The sequence below is a fragment of the Heterocephalus glaber genome, unplaced genomic scaffold (genome assembly GCF_053883595.1).
Source record: "Heterocephalus glaber isolate CG9 unplaced genomic scaffold, H.glaber_assembly_v1.0 deba00000942, whole genome shotgun sequence".
Classification (NCBI taxonomy): domain Eukaryota; kingdom Metazoa; phylum Chordata; class Mammalia; order Rodentia; family Bathyergidae; genus Heterocephalus; species Heterocephalus glaber.
In genome coordinates, this window is record NW_028258174.1 from 956,924 (window position 1) to 978,683 (window position 21,760).

At 39.3% G+C, this 21,760-nt stretch overlaps 1 protein-coding gene across 2 annotated transcripts in view; it reads left to right on the forward strand.

The window, feature by feature from the left end:
• The first annotated feature begins 431 nt into the window (after positions 1-431).
• Crybg1 (crystallin beta-gamma domain containing 1) overlaps positions 432-21,760 on the forward strand; it is a 244,754-nt gene continuing 223,425 nt past the window's right edge. The window contains exon 1 of one of the 2 annotated variants that reach the window (XM_021236886.2): positions 432-817. In XM_021236886.2, the coding sequence (XP_021092545.2) occupies positions 516-817 (302 nt within the window). In that variant the 5' untranslated portion in view covers positions 432-515. Of the gene's footprint in view, positions 818-912; positions 932-21,760 lie in introns of those variants that run through there. The other variant, XM_004855440.4, reaches the window with a different exon arrangement.

Genomic DNA, 21,760 nt, shown 5'->3' on the forward strand with positions numbered 1-21,760 from the left:
TACAAATTATTCAGACTCTGGAGCGGAGAGTAAAGGAGTTACCAATCTTATTTACAAACACGAGAAGCCACTCAGTGCATGACATGGCCCACGCCACCCAAAGGCCAGAGTAGAAGAGTCCTAATTGCCCGGCGGCCTAGTCACAGAATGCGCCTCTGTCACCCTTCTCCTGGCTCAGGCCAAAAGCGGCCAACAACACGCGGGCGACTCAGGGCAAGTGCACCTGAGGCCTTTGGGAACCCAAGGGGCGCCTGGGGGTGGGGGTTGATGGGGGGGTGAGGTTCCCAGGGTGTCCAGTAGGTGTCGCTGCCGCGCAGGCGCGGGCCGGGGGCGCGTGCTCCCCTGCTGCGGCCCCCGAGCGCCTCACCTGGGCTCGCGCGCTTGGCCGCAGAGTCCACGCCGGGTGGCGGTGCCGCCGCCGGGCCGAGGCGTCGCTGGGGAGAAGTCCAGCTGCTGTGCGAGTGACACCCGGCTCAAGCCCCGTCTTGGAACCCTCTGCCTTCGCCCGCCCAGAGATGAGGGGGCGGGGTCGGGCCGCGCGCCGGGAAAAGCGAGCGGGCGGGCGCGCAGGTAGCTTCCTCCTCAGGGCCCAGGCGGCGGCGAGCGCGGCGTCCACGCAGTTGGCGGCGGAGGCGGACGAGAAGATGCCACTGTCTCCGCCCTCGCAAGGCGAACCCGGGGAGTCCAGCCCGTCCAAGGCCCCCAAGAAGCACGGCACTTTCCACATCTGGCGCTGCAAAAAGAAGCCGCAGCCTGCGCCGTCGGACTGTGGCGTGTTCGTCCCGCACCCGCCCCACGCGCCAGTCGGCGAGGCCAGGTGAGCTCCCGCCCAGCCCGCCGGCCTCCCAGCTCCCCCACCGTCCCGTTCTCTCCCAGCCTGCTCACCGGACGTCCATGGAGGGGGCGCCCGGGCCGGGCCCACCCCGCACCGGTATGTAGCGAGTCCGTCGCGGACGGCCACGGTCAGCACAGCTCCGGGCTCAGGCTGGGCACCGGCCCGGGGAGCTTGTGCCCACCACGTGGCCTCTGTCGTTGGACTGGCGAAGACTTGGTGCAGCCCGTGGGAGGGGGGCCTGAGGGTGGTGAGGGGCTGTGCCCACAATGAGTGATGCTAGCTAGAAACGACTTCGGGTCATGTTGGGATAATAGTTTGGATAATAGTGCCTTCATGTAAAGATCTCCACTCTTACAGGAATTATGCCTCCACGATCCCCGCAAGATCCCAAGGAGAGAGGAAGTTACGGGGACGGGTATCCCCACTTTATGGGTGGAGAAACTGAGACGGAAGGGTAAATGGCTGGACCCCAGTGGAGTTAGTGACAAACCTAGGGAGCACCCAGTTATTCAGTGTGATTGCTTTTAAATTTTTATGTTGGTTTTACTATATGTATAATTAGTCGTTTATCCTACAGAATTGATGCATTGGTTGAACAATTATTTCTGTAGTTTGGAGATATAAAATGTGTGTGTGTGTGTGTGTGTATGTGTATGTGTGGTGATTTATATCTCCAAACTACAGAAATAATCCAATCTGTGGCCACGTAAATGCTAAGCAAGTGCTCTACAGTAAGCTACATCCGAAGCCCTGGAGGTGTGACTATTTTTAGAGGTGGACATTTGGTAGTGTCTGGTGAATCCTTCCATGGGTGTTTTTAAAGGACATCCTTATGGTGTTCGCTTTGGCAACACATCAACTAAATAAAAGTATACCCCTGTGAACAGTGAGGGCCAGAATGAAACTGTTTACACAAGATGTGCATTTCAGATAGATCATGTCCTCCCCTCCACCCCAACCCTGTGCTGGGAATTGAACCATCACATTGAGCTACATCCCTAGACTTCTTTTTTTTTGACTAGGTCTTGCTGACTTGCTAAGTTGTCCAGGCTGGACTTGAACTTGTGATTCTCCTGCCTTAGCCTCCCAGAGGCCTAGGATTACAGACATGTACCACCATGCCTGGCTTACATATTTACTTTTATTTCTAAAGAGGTCTTAATTTTGAAATGTATTTTCATTCATTTGATGAACTTTATTAAGAACTTAGCTAAGTGCTCGATATCCTTGATACTGTATAAGAAACAATGAAGCTGGGCACAGTAGGGCAAGCCTAAAGTCCCAGCTGTTCCAAAGGCTGAGGCAGGAGGCTCTCCTGAGCCAAGGAGTTCAAGGCCAGCTTGGAAAACACAGGGAGATCCTATCTGTTAACAAGCAAACAATGAAAGACAATAAGAATTCTGTCATTGAAGAATTCCTAATCTCTTGTGGAGACTAGAAATTAAATAGTGGGTCAAATGATGTGAATGATGCCAGTGCTGAGGAGGGGATTCAGGGAGGGTTTCTGGAGATGAAAAGTGGCTTAGTTAGAGAAGGGGAGGAGCAAGGAGTTCCAGGCAGAGATTAGCATCACTAATGCTCAGAAGAGTGAGCTATTTCCAGAGAAGCACAACTGGTTCACAGGGGTGTGAGTGTGTGTGAGGAGTGAGGGAAGGAAGGCTAAGAGAGAAAACACTTAACTCTCTCATTTTTTATCATCCACACTGTTAACTGATTGTAATAGAACACACTTTTATCTATTAAAACATTGCCTAGGGGCCAGGGATTTAGCTCAGTGGTTCCAGCACCTGCCTCGCAAGCACAAGGTCCTGAGTTCGATCCCTGGTACCAAAAAACAAAACAAAACACTGCCTAAATATGGATGGACGTTTCTAACAAAATGTTACCTAATAATGAAGTACCCAATATTAAAGCACTTTTCCTACTATCTCAGTAAATATTTTAAACACTTTCATAGGGATTTTTCCTACCTGAACTAGTCTCATCATTTCTTATTTGTGAAAACATAACAATACACAGCACTAGATAATTTAGTCAAACATAAAAACATTTTAGAGGAAAATTGAAAATAGGCACTGTTGTGTCTTTTCTGGAGCTTTGTGTATTTGAGTTCAGTCTTGAAGCACTTCATTCTTTCCTTCAGAACTATGATGAACTTTGTACTAGCACATGTTCTGAAAGCTAAACATACTGGTCTGTCTTTGGGATGTTTTTCCAGTTAGATTATCTCCAAATTTTCATTTATATCAGAGAGAGTGTATCTGTTTGTATTCTAAAGAGAGTGACAGATCTCACATAGGTTTCTGTCAGTCTATAGCCAGGGCAGCCTTCTTGAGCCATCTTGAGCCATCTAGCCATGTCCATTCATCTGTCCAGGACTTGGAGATGGTGGCACTTGGCCAGAATAAGCAGCAGTCACTGTGGCCTTTGTCTCCACTTAAGGAGGGGGCTGTCAGGTAACCAAACTTATTTACTGGGAATATATTATTTCTATTACAGGCTTTTAGGTCTGACAAAAATGAATTTATGTCCTGACTGTGTGACTGTAAGCAAATTATTTTACCTGAGTTTCAGTTTCTTTATTTGTAAAGTGGAGGCAATAGTAACACTGATTGTGTGTAGGGCTCTTGTGAATATTAAATGAAAGTTTTTATGTTACATATGAAAAAAGCCTTATATTTCTGGGCACAGAGTAAAACTTGGTACAGTTGTCCTTTGCTCTTCATGGGAGATTTGTTCCAGGACCCCAGTGGATGCCAGAATTCAAGGATATTTTTGTTCTTTATAGAAAATGGCATTTTTGCATATAACCTACACATATCCTCTGATGAAATGACTTTAAATCATTTCTAGATTACTTATGATACCTAACCCAATGTAATTCTATGTAAATGATTGTTATATTCTGTTTAGAGAATAATGACAAAAAAATCTGTACATGTTCAGTACAGATGTGAACCTGGTGTAGTGGTGCATGCCTGTAGTTTCAGCACTCAGGAAGCCGAGGCAAGAGGATCTCTGAGGGTTCAGGTGTAATCTGGGCTGTGGAGTGAATTTATTGCCAGCTTGAACTACATAGCAAGACCTTGTCTCAAAAAAACAAAACAAAACCCAAAAACCCAAGTTGGCGTGGTGGGACACGCCTCTAATCCCAGCACTTGGGAGGCTGAAGTAAGAAGATTGACACAAGTTCAAGGCCAGTTTGGGCTGCATAGTGAGCTCAAGGCCAGCCTGCACTACAAAGTGAGACCCTGTCTCAAAAAACCAAAAAAAAGCAATTTTTTTTAATGAGGAAAAAGAAATTATTTAGCTCATGTTTTCCCTCAAATATTTTTGATCTACAATTGGTTACATCTATGGATGTGTAGAGCCAACTATACAGAAAATACATAATATATTTAGGATTCTCTATTATCCACAGTTTCAGACATCCACTGGTGGTCTTGAAATTTATCCCCCTCCTCCCCCAAGAATAAGAGGCCACCACTATCTTGTTTCAAATGTAAATATAAAGCTACCATCACCATCATCATAAAAGCAAAGGTCTAGTGGAATGAATGAAAAAATGGGTTAGATAGGGAAAAATGCTTCTTGTCATAGAAAAGCTTACCATTCCAAAGATGCTTTAAATGCTTATTATGTCAAACTTTTATTTTTTTGTTTTGTTTTGTTTTTTGGCACCAGGGATTGAACTCAGGACCTTGTGCTTGCGAGCCAGGTGCTGGAACCACTGAGCTAAATCCCCAGCCCTATGTCAAACTTTTATATGCAGCAGGTATTTGTGACTTTTAGGGTAGACAGTCTAAAAATCAATATTTTTTCTGCATAAAATATGCTGAAGCCAGGAGTGGTAATGAACACCTGTAAACCCAGTACTCTGGGAAGCTAAGGCAAGAGAATCACAAGTTTGAGCCCAGCCTGGGCTACTTAGTAAAACCCTGTCTCAAAATAAAAAAATAAGGGGCTGGGGATTTAGCTCAGTGGTTCTGGTTCCTGCCTCGCAAGCGCAAGGTCCGGAGTTCAATCCCAGGTACCAAAAAAAAAAAAAAAAAGCTGTGGGGATGTAGCTCAGTGCGAAGGTCCTGGGTTCAATCTGCAGTACTGCCCCCCAAAAAGTGAAGATGGCTGCTTCTCTTACTAAAATTCATTCTTAAAGTTTTTTTTAGCTTTGGTAAACATGTTAATGTAGATTCAGCCCATCTTCATTTTCTGGGTCCAAAAGTGTATGTCCATAGTTCATGGAAGGAAGTGGCCTTATGCTCCTTAGCAGATGTGAGTGGCATCTCCTTTGTCAGTTTTTAATGATACTCCATTTTGTGAAAAATTTATTCAGAGAATGAACTTTTTTTTTTTTTCTTCTGCAGTATCAGGAATTGAACTCAGGACCTTGCGTTTGCCAGGCAGGCATGGTGCTGCTGAGCTACATTCCTGGCCCTAGCATGGACTTTTTACATGAGTTTAGATCCTTATTTTTCCACTTACAGTGACACTTAGCCCTTTAATCCTGGCCAGGTTATTAATCTTTTTTTTTTTTTGGCACCGGGGATCAAACTTGGGTCCTTGCGCTTTCACAACAGGTGGCGAAACCACTGAGCTAAATCCCCGGCCCAAGGTTATTAATCTTATTGCACTGCAATTTCCTCATCTATGTAATGGGAATAAGAGCTGTATAAACAAATTGATGCATGTGAAGTGCTTAGGATAATGACAGGCACATAGGGAGTGCTCAGTAAATGGGAATTCTTTCTCTTTTTCTTAAGACTGTCTTGCCTGTTCTTCCTTTTGGGTAGTAATTTTATGTGTTTATTTTCTGCTATATGATAGAAATATTTTCTTTTTATATTTCCTGTTCAAGACACCCTGTGTTATTTCGATTTGGAATGGGTTCTGGGGTATAGCTCAGTGACAGAGTGCTTGCCTAGATGTGCAAAGCATTGGGTTTGATCTCTAGCACTGCAGATAAAGAGGGGGGGAGTGAACTCTTTTTTGTGTGTGTGTTTGTTTGTTTGTTTTTGAGACAGGGTCTTGCTCTGTAGCTCAGGCTGGCCTTGAACTCCCTATGTAGCCCAGGTTGGCCTTGAACTTGCTGAAGTCCTCCTGTCTCAGCCTCCCAAGTGCTGGGATTACAGGCATGCATCACCATGCCCAGCAAGAAATGGGCTCCTAGCTAAAAATCAAATGCAGTAAATTAAAAGTGATTATCCTCAAACTGAATTGAACCCCAAATGTAGAAGCAAGTATTAATGTTCTCTGCAACAGAACTCAACTGACAGGCAGACTTCATCATCCTCTGCAAATTAGTCAACTTTGTTTCAGATAGAGGAAAAGTGGATCAGGTGCCCCAGAGAGAATCCTCCTTCCCAGCAGGCAGACTTCCCTTCTGGCCGGGCAAGCGGGCTCCATTTTCTCAGTTTTCTAGTTGTGTGTTTTTCTGTATGAGAATAGACAGTTTCCTTTTTTAAAGGGGAAACAGCTCACTGTCTATATCACTACAATGCTGTGAGGATAAATTATTGTTGTTTGGAGATATTTTTTTCCTTCTTTGGAAAAAGAACAGTCATTTTAAATGTTATTTGAAAGGATTCTGGAACTGCTAGGGTGTAGTGTTAATCTTATAACTTAACATTGACTCTAGTTTTCAGTCTTGTGGCTAGTTAGTATTTAGAACTCTCAACAGTTTATTTCCTATCATGAAAGGACATAGCTAGGCTTGGTGTGGGTCAGTGGTGGAGTGTGTGCCTGTATGTGCGAGGCCCTGGGTTCTGTCCCTGGCACTACTCCTCATCCTCCCCCAAAAGGACATAACTACATAAATCTGCTTTTGTTTCACTTGATGCTAGTTTTAAGCTCCTTAATCCTGGGTTATTTTCCTTATGCTATAAGGTAATCATTATAATTTTAGGTTTGTTTTATTTTACCACTGATAAATCAGGAGGTTTTGTTTTGTTTTGTTTTTAGCTTTGTCACTGAGTAGCAGTGAACTGGAGAAGTTCCAGGAGGTCATGATCTGTGACCTACCTCTTAACATTACTTTTGAGGGTTTAAATATATTCCTTAAATGACCAGCCTAGTGTCTGGCAGGTAACCAAGGATTTATAAATAGTAGCTCTAAGAGCATGCCAAAGTGAAAGGACCATAGACTTTGGTGTTAGGCAGACCCAATTTCAAATCTGCCTCTGCCTCTGTTTGTTGTTTCAGTGCTGAGGATTGAACCAGGGCCTCATGCGTGCTAGGCAAACACCCTTTCACTGAGTTACACTCTTAGTCCCAGCCTCTTCCATTTGAATAATTTTTTAATCTCTCTGAGCCTCAGTTTCTTTACCTATAAAATGGCAGTAATCATTTGGGTGTGGAGGTGCATGCTTTAATCTCAGCTACTCAAGAATCTGAGACAAGAGGATCCCATGTTCAAGGCCAGCCTGGGGAATTTAATGAGATCCTGTCTGAAAATAAAACACAGAAAGCTCTGGGGATGTAGCTCAGTGGTAGAGGGCCCCAGGGTTCAATCCCCAGTACTGGAAAAAAAAGGTAAATAAATAAATTAAATTAAATTGAGTGGAAGTAATCATTCTTCCCTTCCAAGGCTCTGTGAGGATCGGATATCATATATATAAAGCACCTAGCACCTGGCCCAAAACAGCTGCCCTATAGAGGAAAGGTGGTGGTTGATACCAGGAATGATAGTGTAGTGATGATTATAATTACTGTCATCTTCTAAATAGGAAAGTAGCTTTAATAAATACACTGTCACTTTGTAAGTGAAGTCAAACAACTTCAGAAGCATGCCAGGGCTTTAGCTCAGTGGTGCCTCTGCCTGCCTTGCAAGCACAAGGTCCCAAGTTTGATCCTCGGTACCAAAAAAACCACAAAAAACAAACCAAACTTCAGAAGCCTGGAACAAGTTTTAACCGTAACTGTCCAACTTTGAGGTACCTTTAAGTATATGGATGTCCATGTAGGTCTATATGAGGGAGACCATTCAAACATTTACAGACCTTTAAAAATTGTATTATATGTGTTCAATCCTCAGCACCAAAAATAAAAGGTTTTAATATATCTTTTTAGGAAGCCAGAGATAAACTTTTATACTTGAAAAGTTTAAAGGAGTTTTTTGTGAAATGAATTTTGGAATTTAAGTTTAGTATAGGATAATTCTTTGTCATCTACCTTTATCATCATATTACTTTATTCAGCCTGTATTTCTACACTTTAAGTCATGATCTACTCAGTCCGTATGTGAGGCACAATACCCTTAGAGGACCTTTGGGGGCTTGGGTTCACTTCTTTTATTTTCTTTAGTTTGTGCATGTGTGTGTGTGTGCGTGCGCGCGCGTGTGCATACCCAAGGCCTTGTGCATGCTAAGCAGGCATTGGACCTCTAAGATGCATCCTCTGCCCATTTTCTTGCTGCTTTATTATTTGACCATGAGTAAATCAATGTAGTGACTGTATTAGATACTGATATTAGTTTTCTGACTCTTAATATTCAGAATCTTACTGTGAACATTAAAAACACATATCTGTGTTAAAGCTTGAGTTCACCTGAGGAGTCAGTTCTGTTTCAGAAATGTCTATGCAGAAGAAATGTGGCCTATTTATTCAGAAAGCTATGTCTGGTCAAAGTGAGATGGCTTAAATTGTGTGCTTTTCTGTTTACTTTGAAAAAAACTATCAAAGAATTGCTTAGTCTTCATTTCACATTGTACTTATTCTGTGGAAGACTTAGAGATCCTATTATGACAAGTGTTGCAATCCTATCTTTAGGACATTTTTCTAGGATTAATGATGGATTTTTCTTTGGAATACATTCAATTTTGTATCTTCTACTTTTTGGAGCGGAGGGGAGACAAAATGGCCTCACACATGCTAATCATGGACTTAACCACTGAGCTACACCCCATCTCCTGTATCTTCTTATTGAAATGATGAATTGAACTTTCTAGAGACATTTTTTTATAGACAACAAACCATTACTAAGCACTTATTATATATCAGACATTGGGAAATAGAACAATGAAGTTAGAAGTGATCTCTGCTACTAAGAATCTTACAATCAGGTGGAGGGTGGGGCATATGGAGAAAAATGAATAAAGGAATATATGATGCATTAAGTACAGAAATAGAAGATTTAATTAAATGAACTGAAATGCATGGAAGTCAAAGAAGGATTATCTCGAAGCAGAATTTTTTTTCTCTCATGAAGAAGTTTTATTCATATGAATGATTACAAATTTTATTCCCTGATATAGAAATCATCAAAGGCACCAAATCTGCTCGAGGTTATGATCATCCCTGCCTCCCTTGATACTGTGGATTGAACCCAGGACCTTGACACTGAGCTACATCCTCAGCCTTGTTTTACTTTTTACTTTTGAGACAGGCTCTCCCTATGTTGCTCAGTTGCCCAGGCTGGGCCCAAACTTGTGATCCTTTTGCCTCAGCCTCAGAGTGCTGGAATTGATTATCCTAAGCTCTATCCAATCGCAGAGAAAAAGAAAAACTATGGAAACTTTTATGTTTATAGCTGCATTTAAAACAATTATATATTTAGGATTAAACATACATAATTTTCTCCAGCTACTTAAAATATCTAGAGTCTGAGATTGTATTATTTCAGCCCATCTTTCACATGTTGACAAGTAGAAATAAAAATTAGGCTTGGAATGTGGCAAATTGATTTTGAAATGACAAACATGATGTTGGGATTAGAATTATAGGGTAAAAATCAGTGATTCTTGCCATTCTTCAGATGGATTTATGAACTCAAAAAAGATGGTTCTTTAGTGTACACAGCTCAGCCTATGTCTCTTGATTTCTTGTCAGAATGATTCTGGAGTCACTGTCGAGGAGAGCCCAGTACTGCCTATGCTTTTAAAGCAAGGTGTTTTTCTTTAAAAACAATCCTTTTGGGCTGGGGATGTAGTGCAGCAGCAGTGCACATCCTTAATATGTGTGAGGCTCATGGATCATTTCCTAGCACTAATCAACAACAAAACCCCCACAAAACCTGTGTTTATAGTCATACCATTCACTTTAGAAAGGTAAATTTTGGGCTTTTAGTCAGAGGACATTGAAATGTGAATTCAATATCTTGTCCTAAAGTGAATTGTTAAGGTAAAGTACGTATGATTGTCACACTTGGCAGTTTGGCAAGAAAAACAATTGTTTATGAATCTCACCCACTTATTTATACCTTCCTTAAAACAGAGCTACTGCATTGTGCTAAACCAAATACCTCATCAAAATACTTCGATGGATTTGAGTTTAAAAGAAGTCATTACCCTGGAGAGTAAGCGTCTCCTTAGTGCTGTCTTTTAGTCCTGGGTACACACACACACACACACACACACACACACGTGTAGGCTAAAGAAGAAAGGAAGTGAACCCAAGCCCCAAAGATTATCTGAAGGTCTCTAAAGGGTTTATGAAACTTACCACACCTTATATAGGGACTGAATAGATTATGACCCAAAGGGTAGAAATAGAGAGTGAATAAAATGATCCCCATCTTCTAGAGTGGCCTGTTGAGTGGAACTGAAGCAGTGACAGAGAACCCCCCTTATACGAAGGGGTCATTTTGACAAATTACGACATGTGAAGTGAGGCATAGAATCCAAAGTCTATTAGTGGTATCCCCAACTTCTCTTACCAGAGAGTTATAGCTGAGTCCAAGTTATACCTGTAGTTAACAGAAAAATGAAGCAGAATTAACAAGTGCCATTTGTTTTTTACCTTCCCATCAATGGCAGTTAAATGAGTAAAAGCAAGTTGGTGTTAAGCTTGGCAAAATATCCTGTAGCTGCTGAAAGTCAGCTGCTGGGTCTATTTATTGTTGTTGTGTGCCATTTCAAAGTAGTGACTCTTAACTGAGTGAGCTTCAGTTATCAGAAGTTACAGTGAAGATATCCCCAAGTCAGTATCAGTAGTCCAAGTAAGAGATTTGGTCAACAGTTGCATAAAAGCACCATACATAATACTCCTCTAAATTTTTTCAAATTAGTTAATAAGCAGTATTATAAACCCCTGGTAATTCTTTGAAATTCTTTAGTTGGATAGCTCTTTATTTTGCAGTTGAGCAGAGGGACAAAATAATATGAATATGTATAAAAAAATAGAGGAAGTATTTGATTTATAATAACTTCAGATCTTATTTGTGGAAACATTGTTTTCCATCAAGATTTCATTGAAAGATAAAATTTAATGTACCTTTGTGTATCAGACATTATTTTAAAAGCTTTATAAATATTAAATCTCCACAGTAAATTGATAACATCTCTGAGAAGTACCAATAGGTACTGCTATTTTCCCCATTTTGAATTAAAATGAGCCACAGAGGCATATAGTAATTTGACCAAGAAGGAATCTTGTGGTTAATCCCTGCAATTACTGTGGTTAATGCTGCTTTTATATTACTATAATGAATGTATTTAAGTTCTGAATCTCCTAGGCAGAAATTTAAAATATATATGTGGAATCAAGTTAATTTTTGGTGCTAAACAATTTCTATGTTAAGTAGTGAAGAGAAAAATATATAAATTCCTAGAAATAGGAATACAATGAAATCTTGGATGAGAATGACCTTAAAATGCAATTCAGAAGTGTATGGTATATAATAATGAACTTGGTGAGAAAGAAACTAGGAAAACAATGCCATTCAAAATAACATCCAGGGGCTGGGGATTTAGCTCAGTGGTTTTGCCACCTGCTGCGCGCATGGACTGGAGTTCAATCCCCGGTACCAAAAAAAATAATAATAATAACATCCAGAAAAATCAAATACTTAGGAATTAACCTGAGGAAGTGAAAGATCTTTATATTGAAGACAATAGTTCTTTGAAAAATGAGATCAAAGAGAACATCGGAGAATGGAAAATTATCTCCTGTTCCTGGATAGGCCCAATTCAAAATGGCCATACTTCTAAAACTGATACTCAAATTTAATGCGATCCCACTCAAAAATAACATTCTTTGTAGAACCAGAAAAAACAATCCTAGGGCTGGGGATTTGGCTCAGTGGCGCCTGCGCCTGCCTCGAAAACAAGATCCTGAGCTTGATCCCTGGAACCAAAAAAACCCCCCACAATCCTAAACTTCCTGTGGAAATCAGAAGAGACTCAGAGTAGCAAAAGCAATCCTGGGTAACAAGAGCAAAGTAGGAGGCACCACAATCCCAGATACCAATTTATATTACAGAGCTACAGTGATAAACGAAAAACAGCACAGTGCTGCCATGAAAACAGATATGTGGATCAGTAGAACAGAATAGAGGATGTAGAAACAACCCCAGGCACATTCAGCTACAATATCTGACCTTTGACAAAGGGACCAAAAACATACAATTGGAGGAAGAATAGACTCTTTAATAAATGGTGTTAGGAAAACTGGCATCCACATGCAGAAGATAGAATCTAGACCCATATCTCTCACCATGTACTAACAAAATCAAAATGGATCAAAGATCTAAATGTTAAAACAGAAACACTTAATCTGCTAGAAGATAAAATAAGTAAAATTCTTGAAGACAAAGGAGTAGGCAAGGACTTTCTGAACCGAACTCCAATTGCACAAGAAATAACATCAAGGATCAACAAGTGGGATTACATCAAAAAGTTTCTGCACAGCAACAGAAACAAGCAACACAGTGAAGAGACAACCTGTGGAATGGGAAAACATTTTTGACAGCTATTCCTCAGACAGTGGACTAATATCTAGAAAATATAAAGGACTCAAAAAAATTAGATTCCCCCCCCTCCAAATTAGAGACCTAGTCAAAAAATGGGCAGTTGAAATGAATTGACACTTCTTTGAAGAAGTACAAATGGCCAGTAAATACATGAAAAAATGTTCAACTTCTTTGGCCATTAGAGAAATGCAAATGAAAACAGCACTGAGATTTGATTTTATTCCAGAAATAATGTCTATTATCAAGAAATCAATAAATGCTAGTGAGGATGTGAGGAGAAAGGAACCCTTCTACATTGTTGGTGAGAAAGTAAATTAGTACAACTATTATGGAAATCAAGATGGGTAATTCTCAGTAGAAATTCTATTCAACACAGCTATTCCCCTCTATGTATCTTCCTGAAAGAGTTAAAGACATCATAGTACAGTGATACATGCACACCCATGTTTATAGCAACACAACAGACAATAGCTAAATCTTGGAAGCAGCCTATTATGTCCGTCACAGATGAATGGATACAAAAATGTAGCATTTTGTACATGATGGAGTACTACCCTGCCATAAAGAAGAATAAATGTGAGTCATTTGTAGGAAAGTGGATGCACCTTTAGACCATAATGTTAAGTGAAATCAGTCAGACACTCAAGTTTAAATACTGCACCATTTCTCTTATATGAGAAACTCAAAATATAAAGAAAGAACAAAATAAAAGATAGGAAATAGGTAGATCTTTTATAAATGGGAAGGGGAACAAGAGATGGATGGAGAGGGGAAGGGAAAGGGATAAAAAGAGAATTGAGATGTGTTATGTATCTGTACCCAACTCCCCACAAGGAATGTGATCGTTATGTATTGCAAACATGTACTAATAAAAAATAAAAATTAAGAAAAAAAAATATGGTATAAATCAGTGTTGTGTCAAGATCCTGAGCTCAGGGGTTCTGTCTCAGCTGTGTCAGGAAACAGTATAACCAAGAAGTGGGCCTAGCTTGTGCCCCCTTCTTTCTCCCTGGTAGTCAGGCCCAGGCGGTAGAGTAGAATGCAAGATCAGAGATAAGTGGCCCTTTAAATTTACATTGCTGCACAGACTAGGAAGGGATGTCAGAATTTCTCAAGAAGTTGCTTTAACAATTGATGTAGAAAGTGGCTTCTTGCTGCTTTAACTTTAGGTCCCTAGAAGTCCTGGCTACTGGAATCCTTTGGATTTGTTTCCTTATTTATCCTTGAGTGTTCCTGGCAATGAATACAAGTTCCCTCTTAGGTTGATCTTATCCTTGAAGGATTATAAACCACTGCTGATATTTTATTCATTTGTTGCTCATAAGGGCTCTGTGAAGTAATCCCTTTCTGTCATTTTGTTCATGAGGAAATTGAAGTTTATAGAAGGTAATTCATTATAGAGGGTTAAAAGATCAGGTTCCTGATTTCTGCTCACCTATTCATCTGGGTTCTCTTGGATTAAAGACTATATCTCCACTCTTGACTTATGTGCACTTTTGACAGGAGCCCAACTTACCTAAACTTTTTTTTTTGGTACTGGGGATGGAACTCAGGACCTCGTGCTTGCAAGGCAGGCATGTCACCACTGAGCTAAATCCCTGACACATTTACCTAAACTTCTGATGACTGTGGCCTTGAAAATCTTCTCATGCTTCAATAAGCTACTATCTGATTCTCTGAGCCCTAGTTTGAATTACTAATTTTTCAGCTGGTGTCTATACTATAGTCAGTCTGGTTATTAACATATTGAACACTTGGAGTTTCTGCTTTAATTAGTACCTTACTAGTTCCTAAATAAACTAAAATAATTTATTTCATGTTTTCAAAAAATGTAAACCTTGCATAAGCCATATTTAAAAACAATAAAATGTAATTTAAAATTATTGAGTCTGTGTATAGTGTACCCTCTTGTACTTATGAATTCCCCTTGAGGGTCTTGAAGTGGTGCTGGTACTGTGGCATGTGATATATTATGATTTGTCATTTAAATATTTTCATAATACTGATGGCTTTGTAAATATCCCATAAAAGCACAGCTTGATTATTTTTGCATCTGTTATTAGAAAAAGATTGGGTAGATGAAGCAACTGTTGACATTCATATTGAAATACAGCGTCTCCTTTATTTGTGTGTCATGTACAAATGAAGATTCAGCCCTTTTCAAACTTGTGCACTGGAGGCTCGCCCAGGCCCTGCCAGCCATTCTTGGCTTCACTGTTTTGTAAATGTTGGTTTAAGTCCTCACTGGTTGGCTCCCATGAGCTAATCAGTGGTTGTTATCTATAAAGCAAGGAAAGGTACCTTACTTACTATAAGGGTGGGAAAACATTCTCTTTTAATATTGGCTATTAAAAACAACTATTTTGGAGTAGACTCAATTACTGATTTTCATGAGACCATATGTTGAATTGAAACAAGAACAAATGTATTCCCATGTGTGTCAGTAAGCATGTTGAAACAAGCTAGTTTAAAACTAGATTTTGGATATTTTTCAAGATAAAAACAAGATAAAGGACAGTGGAATGTCTGGCATTTGCTCAAAGATTTGCATTTTGTTTTTTGTGACTGTCCTAATCTCACCCTGTAAAAAGTTTCTAGTCTTTGAGTCTTAGTACTTAGTGCAGTGTTGACACTTAATTGGGTCCTTCCCACTTATTTAACTTTTCTTTTAATGCCCATATGGGGACAACCAGTCTTATGTGTGTCTGATAACTGTTGAAGGTGCAGACAGGATATGTCTCCTTCATCGTGTATTATTTTCCTGGAACTTACACATCAACTTCCTTGTTTACACAGGATTCCTGGTTGCCTTTCTGTGAGTGTAAACATATCTTGGCTACAGTTGTGGTGATTTAGAACTGATCAACAGAGAGAAAAAGGGATAGTTGGGTTTGGGCATGTACATGGAGGAAAATGTAGGGTAATAGAGGCAGAGAATTGTTTGTAGGCAGATAATTCTTATCTTTCCTATAAATTAAATAAGCCTAAGGAACTTTTGTAAAATAAATAGAGCAAGGGTCATGAATAATTATTGGCCATTATGTAACAGTTGCTTTCATGTTCAGTGTATCTCATTTAATTTTCATACTAGCTCTGCAGAGTAGTTCATTTCATCCCCATATTTACAATTGAGAAAACTGCATCTGAAGAGGTGAATCAGCTAGTAAATGACCAAGTGATATTTGAACCCAATTCTTCCTGAAACCAAACTTGTAATATTTTCACTATACCACGAACAACTGTAGTTCATTGATGAATAGTTGATAGAGAGTATGTGTGTATGTGTGGGAGGCAAGCACTTAAATAGCAGAAGCATCCAAAAGAAATCTGGGTATCAATTTACTCTCAGAGCTATCACCTTTTAAAAAAACTAAGAAGGAAGATTTTCCTGTTTTGATTATCTGAATCTTACGTGATCCCATTGTATAGAGGGGGATATCCAGGAGAAAAGAATTCATGTGCCTTAGGAAGTTCACAGGGTACCTTATTTACCTGGGAATCCTGACAGATGATTCTTCTGAGAATCAGTGACTCAGGCCTTGAAATGTTAACTAGTTTTACCTGGTTTCTAATCTGGCCTAAAAGCCACAAAGTCTTACTATGGTACCTGCTGCTGACATGATTCACAGAGTAAAGGAATCTCAGGTGAAAATGTTGAGGGTTTATCATTCTGCTTAAAGTTAACCACACCTCTGAAAGAAACTGTTGTCCACTAAAACTCCAAATTTATAAGACCTACTGTTGGCTTGAAAGATGTAGATCTAGAGGGTCTAAAAGGATTAGGAAAACCCTTTTATATTCTTTGTCTTTGTAGGAGCCGGTAAATTTGTCTTTAATGCCTGTGTCTTTCTCAAAATTGGATTTTATTTTGATTTTTATGACTTTAAGAGACTTTTAAAATTACATTGAAGAGGGGCCGGGGATTTAGCTTGGTGGTTCCACTCCCTCCCTTGTAAGTGCAAGGTCCTGAGTTTGATCCCTGGTACCAAAAAAAAAAAAAATTATATTGGGCTGGAGATGTAGCTCAGTGGTGCCGCCACCTGCCTCACAAGCACAAGGTCCTGAGTTCGATCTCTGGTACCAGAAAAAAAAAATTATATTGAAGAACACTCATTATATACACAGGTCATAGGAGAGAGTAATGTGTTTATTTATTTGGTACTGGGGCTTGAACCCAGTGCCTTTGCACTGAGCTACATCTTCAGCCCCTTTTACGTAAAAAACATTTTTTGGAGCCGGGGATTTAGCTCAGTCATTCTGCCACCTTCCTCACAAGCGCAAGGTCCTGAGTTCGATCCCTGGTACCAAAAAAAAAAAAACCCAACAACAACAAAACATTTTTTAAATTTTAAGATAGTCTCTTGCTAAGTTGCACAGGCTGGGCTCAAACTTGTGATCTTCCTACCTCACTTTCCCAAAGTGCTGGGATTACAGGTGTGTGCTACCATGCCCAGCTGAGAGTAATTTTCTTTTATATTCTGTGGTAATTAGATTGATGGTGGTTACTTTAAAGTGTGAATGATTGTAATAATACTGTTCAATTTCCATAGCACAATTGGAAATTTGCTTTTTTGTCTTAAACCATACATTCTTATTATAGACCTGCTCTAATTTTAAAACAATGATCTAGTGATAATGGTAACCGAAGCATCAGGTTTGTGCACAATTTATTTGTGTGTTCTTCTCATGAGTTGGAATCCAGGCCCCAAAGTAACACTTTATCTTCTTTGAAGGAGCTTGTTTGGTTGGTATTATTTTTTCAGTGTCCTGGCCAGTTCTATGAAATGGTCAGATTAGTGAATATTCTGGATTCCTTTTTAAATTTTTTTTTTTTACTGGGGATCGAACTTGAGACCTTGCGAGGCAGGCAGTGGAACTACTGAGCTAAATCCCCAGCAATATTCTGTAGTCTATTATAATTGAGATTTTATTATTGACATAGTCTCTACTTGTCTAGATTATTTTGGCAGCTTTACCTTATAATTTAATAATCTCTAATCTTGCAGTCCATGAATGTGTTCCTTTTCTGTGCATATTTTCATATGGACTAAAGGTGAAATTACAGAGGTAGCAGTTTGGATATCTTCTGTATCTTGTTTTTCACTTTACATATAAACATCTTAGCACTTCATTACAACATGTAAAAGAGTTTTCTTACTCATTTCCCTATTGCTGGACAATTAAATTCTTTCTAGTTTCCTATTATAATTAATGTCACAGTGGGCCGCCATTCCACTGCTCCCAGGGCAGAGGAGGTGAGTCAATCCCAGTGCCCAGGAGGAGGCTCCCGGCCGCCATTCCACAGCTTCGAGGGCAGAGGAGGTGAGCCAATCCCAGTGCCCAGGAGGAGGCTCCCCGGCCGCCATTCCACTGCTCCTAGGGCAGAGGAGGTGAGCCACGTGGGCACCAGCAGCAACCCTTCCTCCCGTGGAAATGAGAAGAAACGTAAACAAGCCTCAAAAACAGACTTTCCGATCATCTACAACATCCCCAAAGGGAAATAAGATGGAACAATCTGAAACTCAACCACCTGGACACCCTGACCTAGTAACAAAAGAGGATCTGGAAAAAATAAAATCAGAAATAATTTCTCACATAACAGCAAAGATTGTGCCCATACTGCAAGACATGATTAATAAATCTAAAGAGGACACAGATAAAAAAATAGAGGAGCTGAGGAACATGATGGAATCCCAACATAGGAAACAAATGGAATCCATAAAACAGATGGAAACAGATTTCCAGGAGATTAAAAACTCCATTGAAAGTCTACGCAACAGAATGAACCAATATGAGGACAGAATTTCAGATATAGAAGATAAGATTGCAATTAGTGACCAGGAAAAGAAAAATTGCTTTAAAATTGTAAGGGACCATGAGAAATCAATCCAGCAGCTGCTAGACAATGCAAAGAAGAATAACATAAGACTGATTGAAGTCAATGAAGAAACAGGAGAGAATGCAGGTGACATAAAAAAACTGTTCACAGAAGTGATGGCAGAAAACTTCCCAAGCAGGGGAAAAGAACTTGACATACAGATAAGTGAGGCATATAGGACTCCAACTAGCCTTGATCATAAAAAATCTACACATAGGCATATAATAGTTAAGATTCCAGAAACACAACAGAAGAACAAAATTCTACAAGCAGTTAGAGAAAAGAAACAAATCACATACAAAGAAAAGTCCATCAGAATCACAGCAGACTTCTCAATGCAAACTCTCAAGACAAGAAGAGCTTGGAGTGATGTACTTCAAGCCCTAAAGGAAAACAGCCTCCAACCCAGATTGATGTACCCTGCAAAACTATCTTTCAAAATTGATGGAGAAATAAGATACTTTCATGATAAAGAGCACCTCAGGAACTTCATGAATACCAAACCAGCACTCCAAAAACTTTTAGACAATATCCTAGGAAAAGACAATGAAGATCACAACCCCAGGAAGCCCAGGAGAATGAATCCGTTGGGCGTGACAAACGCAAAGGGGGAGAATCCAACAAAAAGAAAAAGTCATGACAAGGCTTTTAAAACTTTTAACTTCATCTCCCTAATGAGTGTATAATTCAATCTTGTTATTGTACTGATTAGTATTTTTCTGATTCTAGTGTTTCACACCTTTCCTTATGCTGTACTGGCTATTTATCATCATCTGTCTACTTTTTAATTGGGTTGTCTATTAATGAGCTATAAGAGTTCTTTATATATTCTGGTCATAGGTTATATGCATTGTAAGTATGGTCTATTCAAGGACTACTTTTCATTTTAACAATGTCATTTAAAGTTCTAAATTTTGATGGAATTTCATTTATCAATTTTTTTCTTTTATACATCATGTTTTTTGTATCCTAGGAAGTTCTTGCCTACCCTAAATTCATAAACATTTTCCCTTCTAATTTCTTAAAGTTTCATAGTTCTAGTCTTTCATATTTAGGTTCATAGATCCTTTCAAGTTATTTTTATGTATGGAAATAAAAGGTTGAGGTTAATTTTTTATATACGGATACCAGGTATTCTAGTGCCATTTGCTGAAAACACTATCTTTTCCTCTGCTCTTGAATTGAGTTTATATTCTATAAAATGTTAATGTTAAATAATCTTTCAAAACTCAGTGGACCATATATGTGTGGTTCTATTTCTAGATTCTCTGTTTTATTCCAATGATCTATATGTCTTTTCTTATACCAACACTGCCTGGATTTCTGTAGCTTTAGAGGAAGTCTTAAAATTAGGTACTAAACGTCTTCCAACACTGTTTTTTTTTTCTCTTTCGTTTTACTTTTCTAGGTCCTTTGTACTCCTACATAACTTTTAAATTTCAATATCCAATTCTTCATTTATAGCAAGTATACATAGACCTGAATTTTTATATATACCTTGTATTTTCTAATCCTGCTAAATTCAGATGCAAGTTCTAGGGGCTCCTAGAGATTTCTTAGTGTTTTCTCTGTAGATGATCATTTCATCTACATAGAAAGATTTTGCTTCTACCTTGCCAATCCTATCCTAATTGTGTCATTATATTGCCAGACTATTTTGGTTTAGGCCTATGTTTCAAAGTTGAATGGACAGATGAAGAGTAGGCATATCTGCCCTTGTTCCCCACCTTAGGGAGAAAGCATTGTATCGTTTCCATTCATATAAGGCATTTTTGCTGGAAGTATGGAGTACATGCCTTTGATCTGTTGAGAAGGTTCTGTTCTACTTCTAGTCTCCTGATAGCTTTTACCATGAACAGCTGTACAATTTAGTCCAATACTTTTTCTCCAACTAGTGATAGGATCATATGGCTTTTTCCTTTCCTCTGTTAAAATGATGACTTTTGGGGGTGGATCTTCCAATGCTGAACTAACACTGCCATCCCTATAATAAAACCACTTTCTATATCCTGCCAGATCTGACCTCTAATTTGTTTTGTTAAACAAATTTCTATGTTCATACTTTTTTCTTCTATTATCTTAATCCAGTTTTAGGATTAGCACAATGTTGATTTCCTAAAACGAGGGGAGAAGTGTTTCTTTTTTTTCTGCTTTAAATGTTTGATATAATTTATCAGTTAAAATGTATATGAGCTGTTGTTGTCATATGGACAGGTTTTCAAGCTAGGAATATACTTTCTTTAATAGGTGCTATTCAAATTTTATATTTTCTCCAGAGTTAGTTTCATTAATTTGTCTTCCAAGGTGCTTCTTAGAAGTTGTCAAATTTATTTCAAAAAGGATTTTTGTAATATGCTTTCTATATCCTTTTAAATTCTGTGAAATCTGTGGTAATGTCTCCTATATCTCGATATTGTAATTTTAAAAATGTATAATTGATATTGTATAATAGGAAGTGAAGGTCTAAAGGAGCAGGGGAAGTGGGCGGGGTAGGGGAAAGGAAAGAAGCGAAAAGAAAAAATATGAGAAAAGGAAAAAAATGGAAACAAAATCTTTGTAAATAGGGAAGGGTGGAGGGGGTGAAGGGAGAGCAGGGGAAGGGGAAGAAAAAAAAGAACCAAGAGACTCATGTAATGGTACAAGATCCCAATGATGAATGTAACTGTATTTTATACCTAAAATGTACCAATAAACTTAATGGGAAAAAAAATTAATGTCTCAGTGAACAGATGTAAAACTTTATTTACATCTTAAGCCTCAATTTCTGCCTAATTTCAATTTGTCCTCGAAAGAGCCACTTTGCACCCTCCTGTGCTCCCAAAGCTGTCAGTAGGGCTTTGTGGACCAAGCTTCTAGTTAGTTTCAGCTACTGGGAGGCCTTGGAGGACGGCAGGAGCAAGAAGAGGTCAGGTGAGGTTTTGGTAATGGTTTTGCTACTTTGCTGAAGGCCACAGCTCCTGGTGACGGACCTTGCTTATAGCTCAGTACTTTGCCAGTTTGGGTACTCACTCCCCCTCCTGGCCTCTCTGGTCAGGGATCCTAATGGCTTCCTTCTGCTTCCAGCTGTCTTACTGTTCTTTACTGGGTTTCCCTTATCTACACACATCTGATAAACAGTTAATTCTTCAAACACTGTCCCATTGTCTCTTTTGCGTGTGCTGTCTGTTCCCTGCTGAGATCCTGACAGACACTTTCTAAATCTAAATGGTATGGTCTTTATATCTTATGTTAGGTGTGAGGCTTTGTACTGTGGAGGGATAAAAGATAGTTTAGTATTATTTATTTATTTATTTATTTTTTGAGGATAGTTTAGTATTGGGTAGGGTGGTTAAGTAAACTTAAGTCTGAGCCGGTGTTAGTGAAA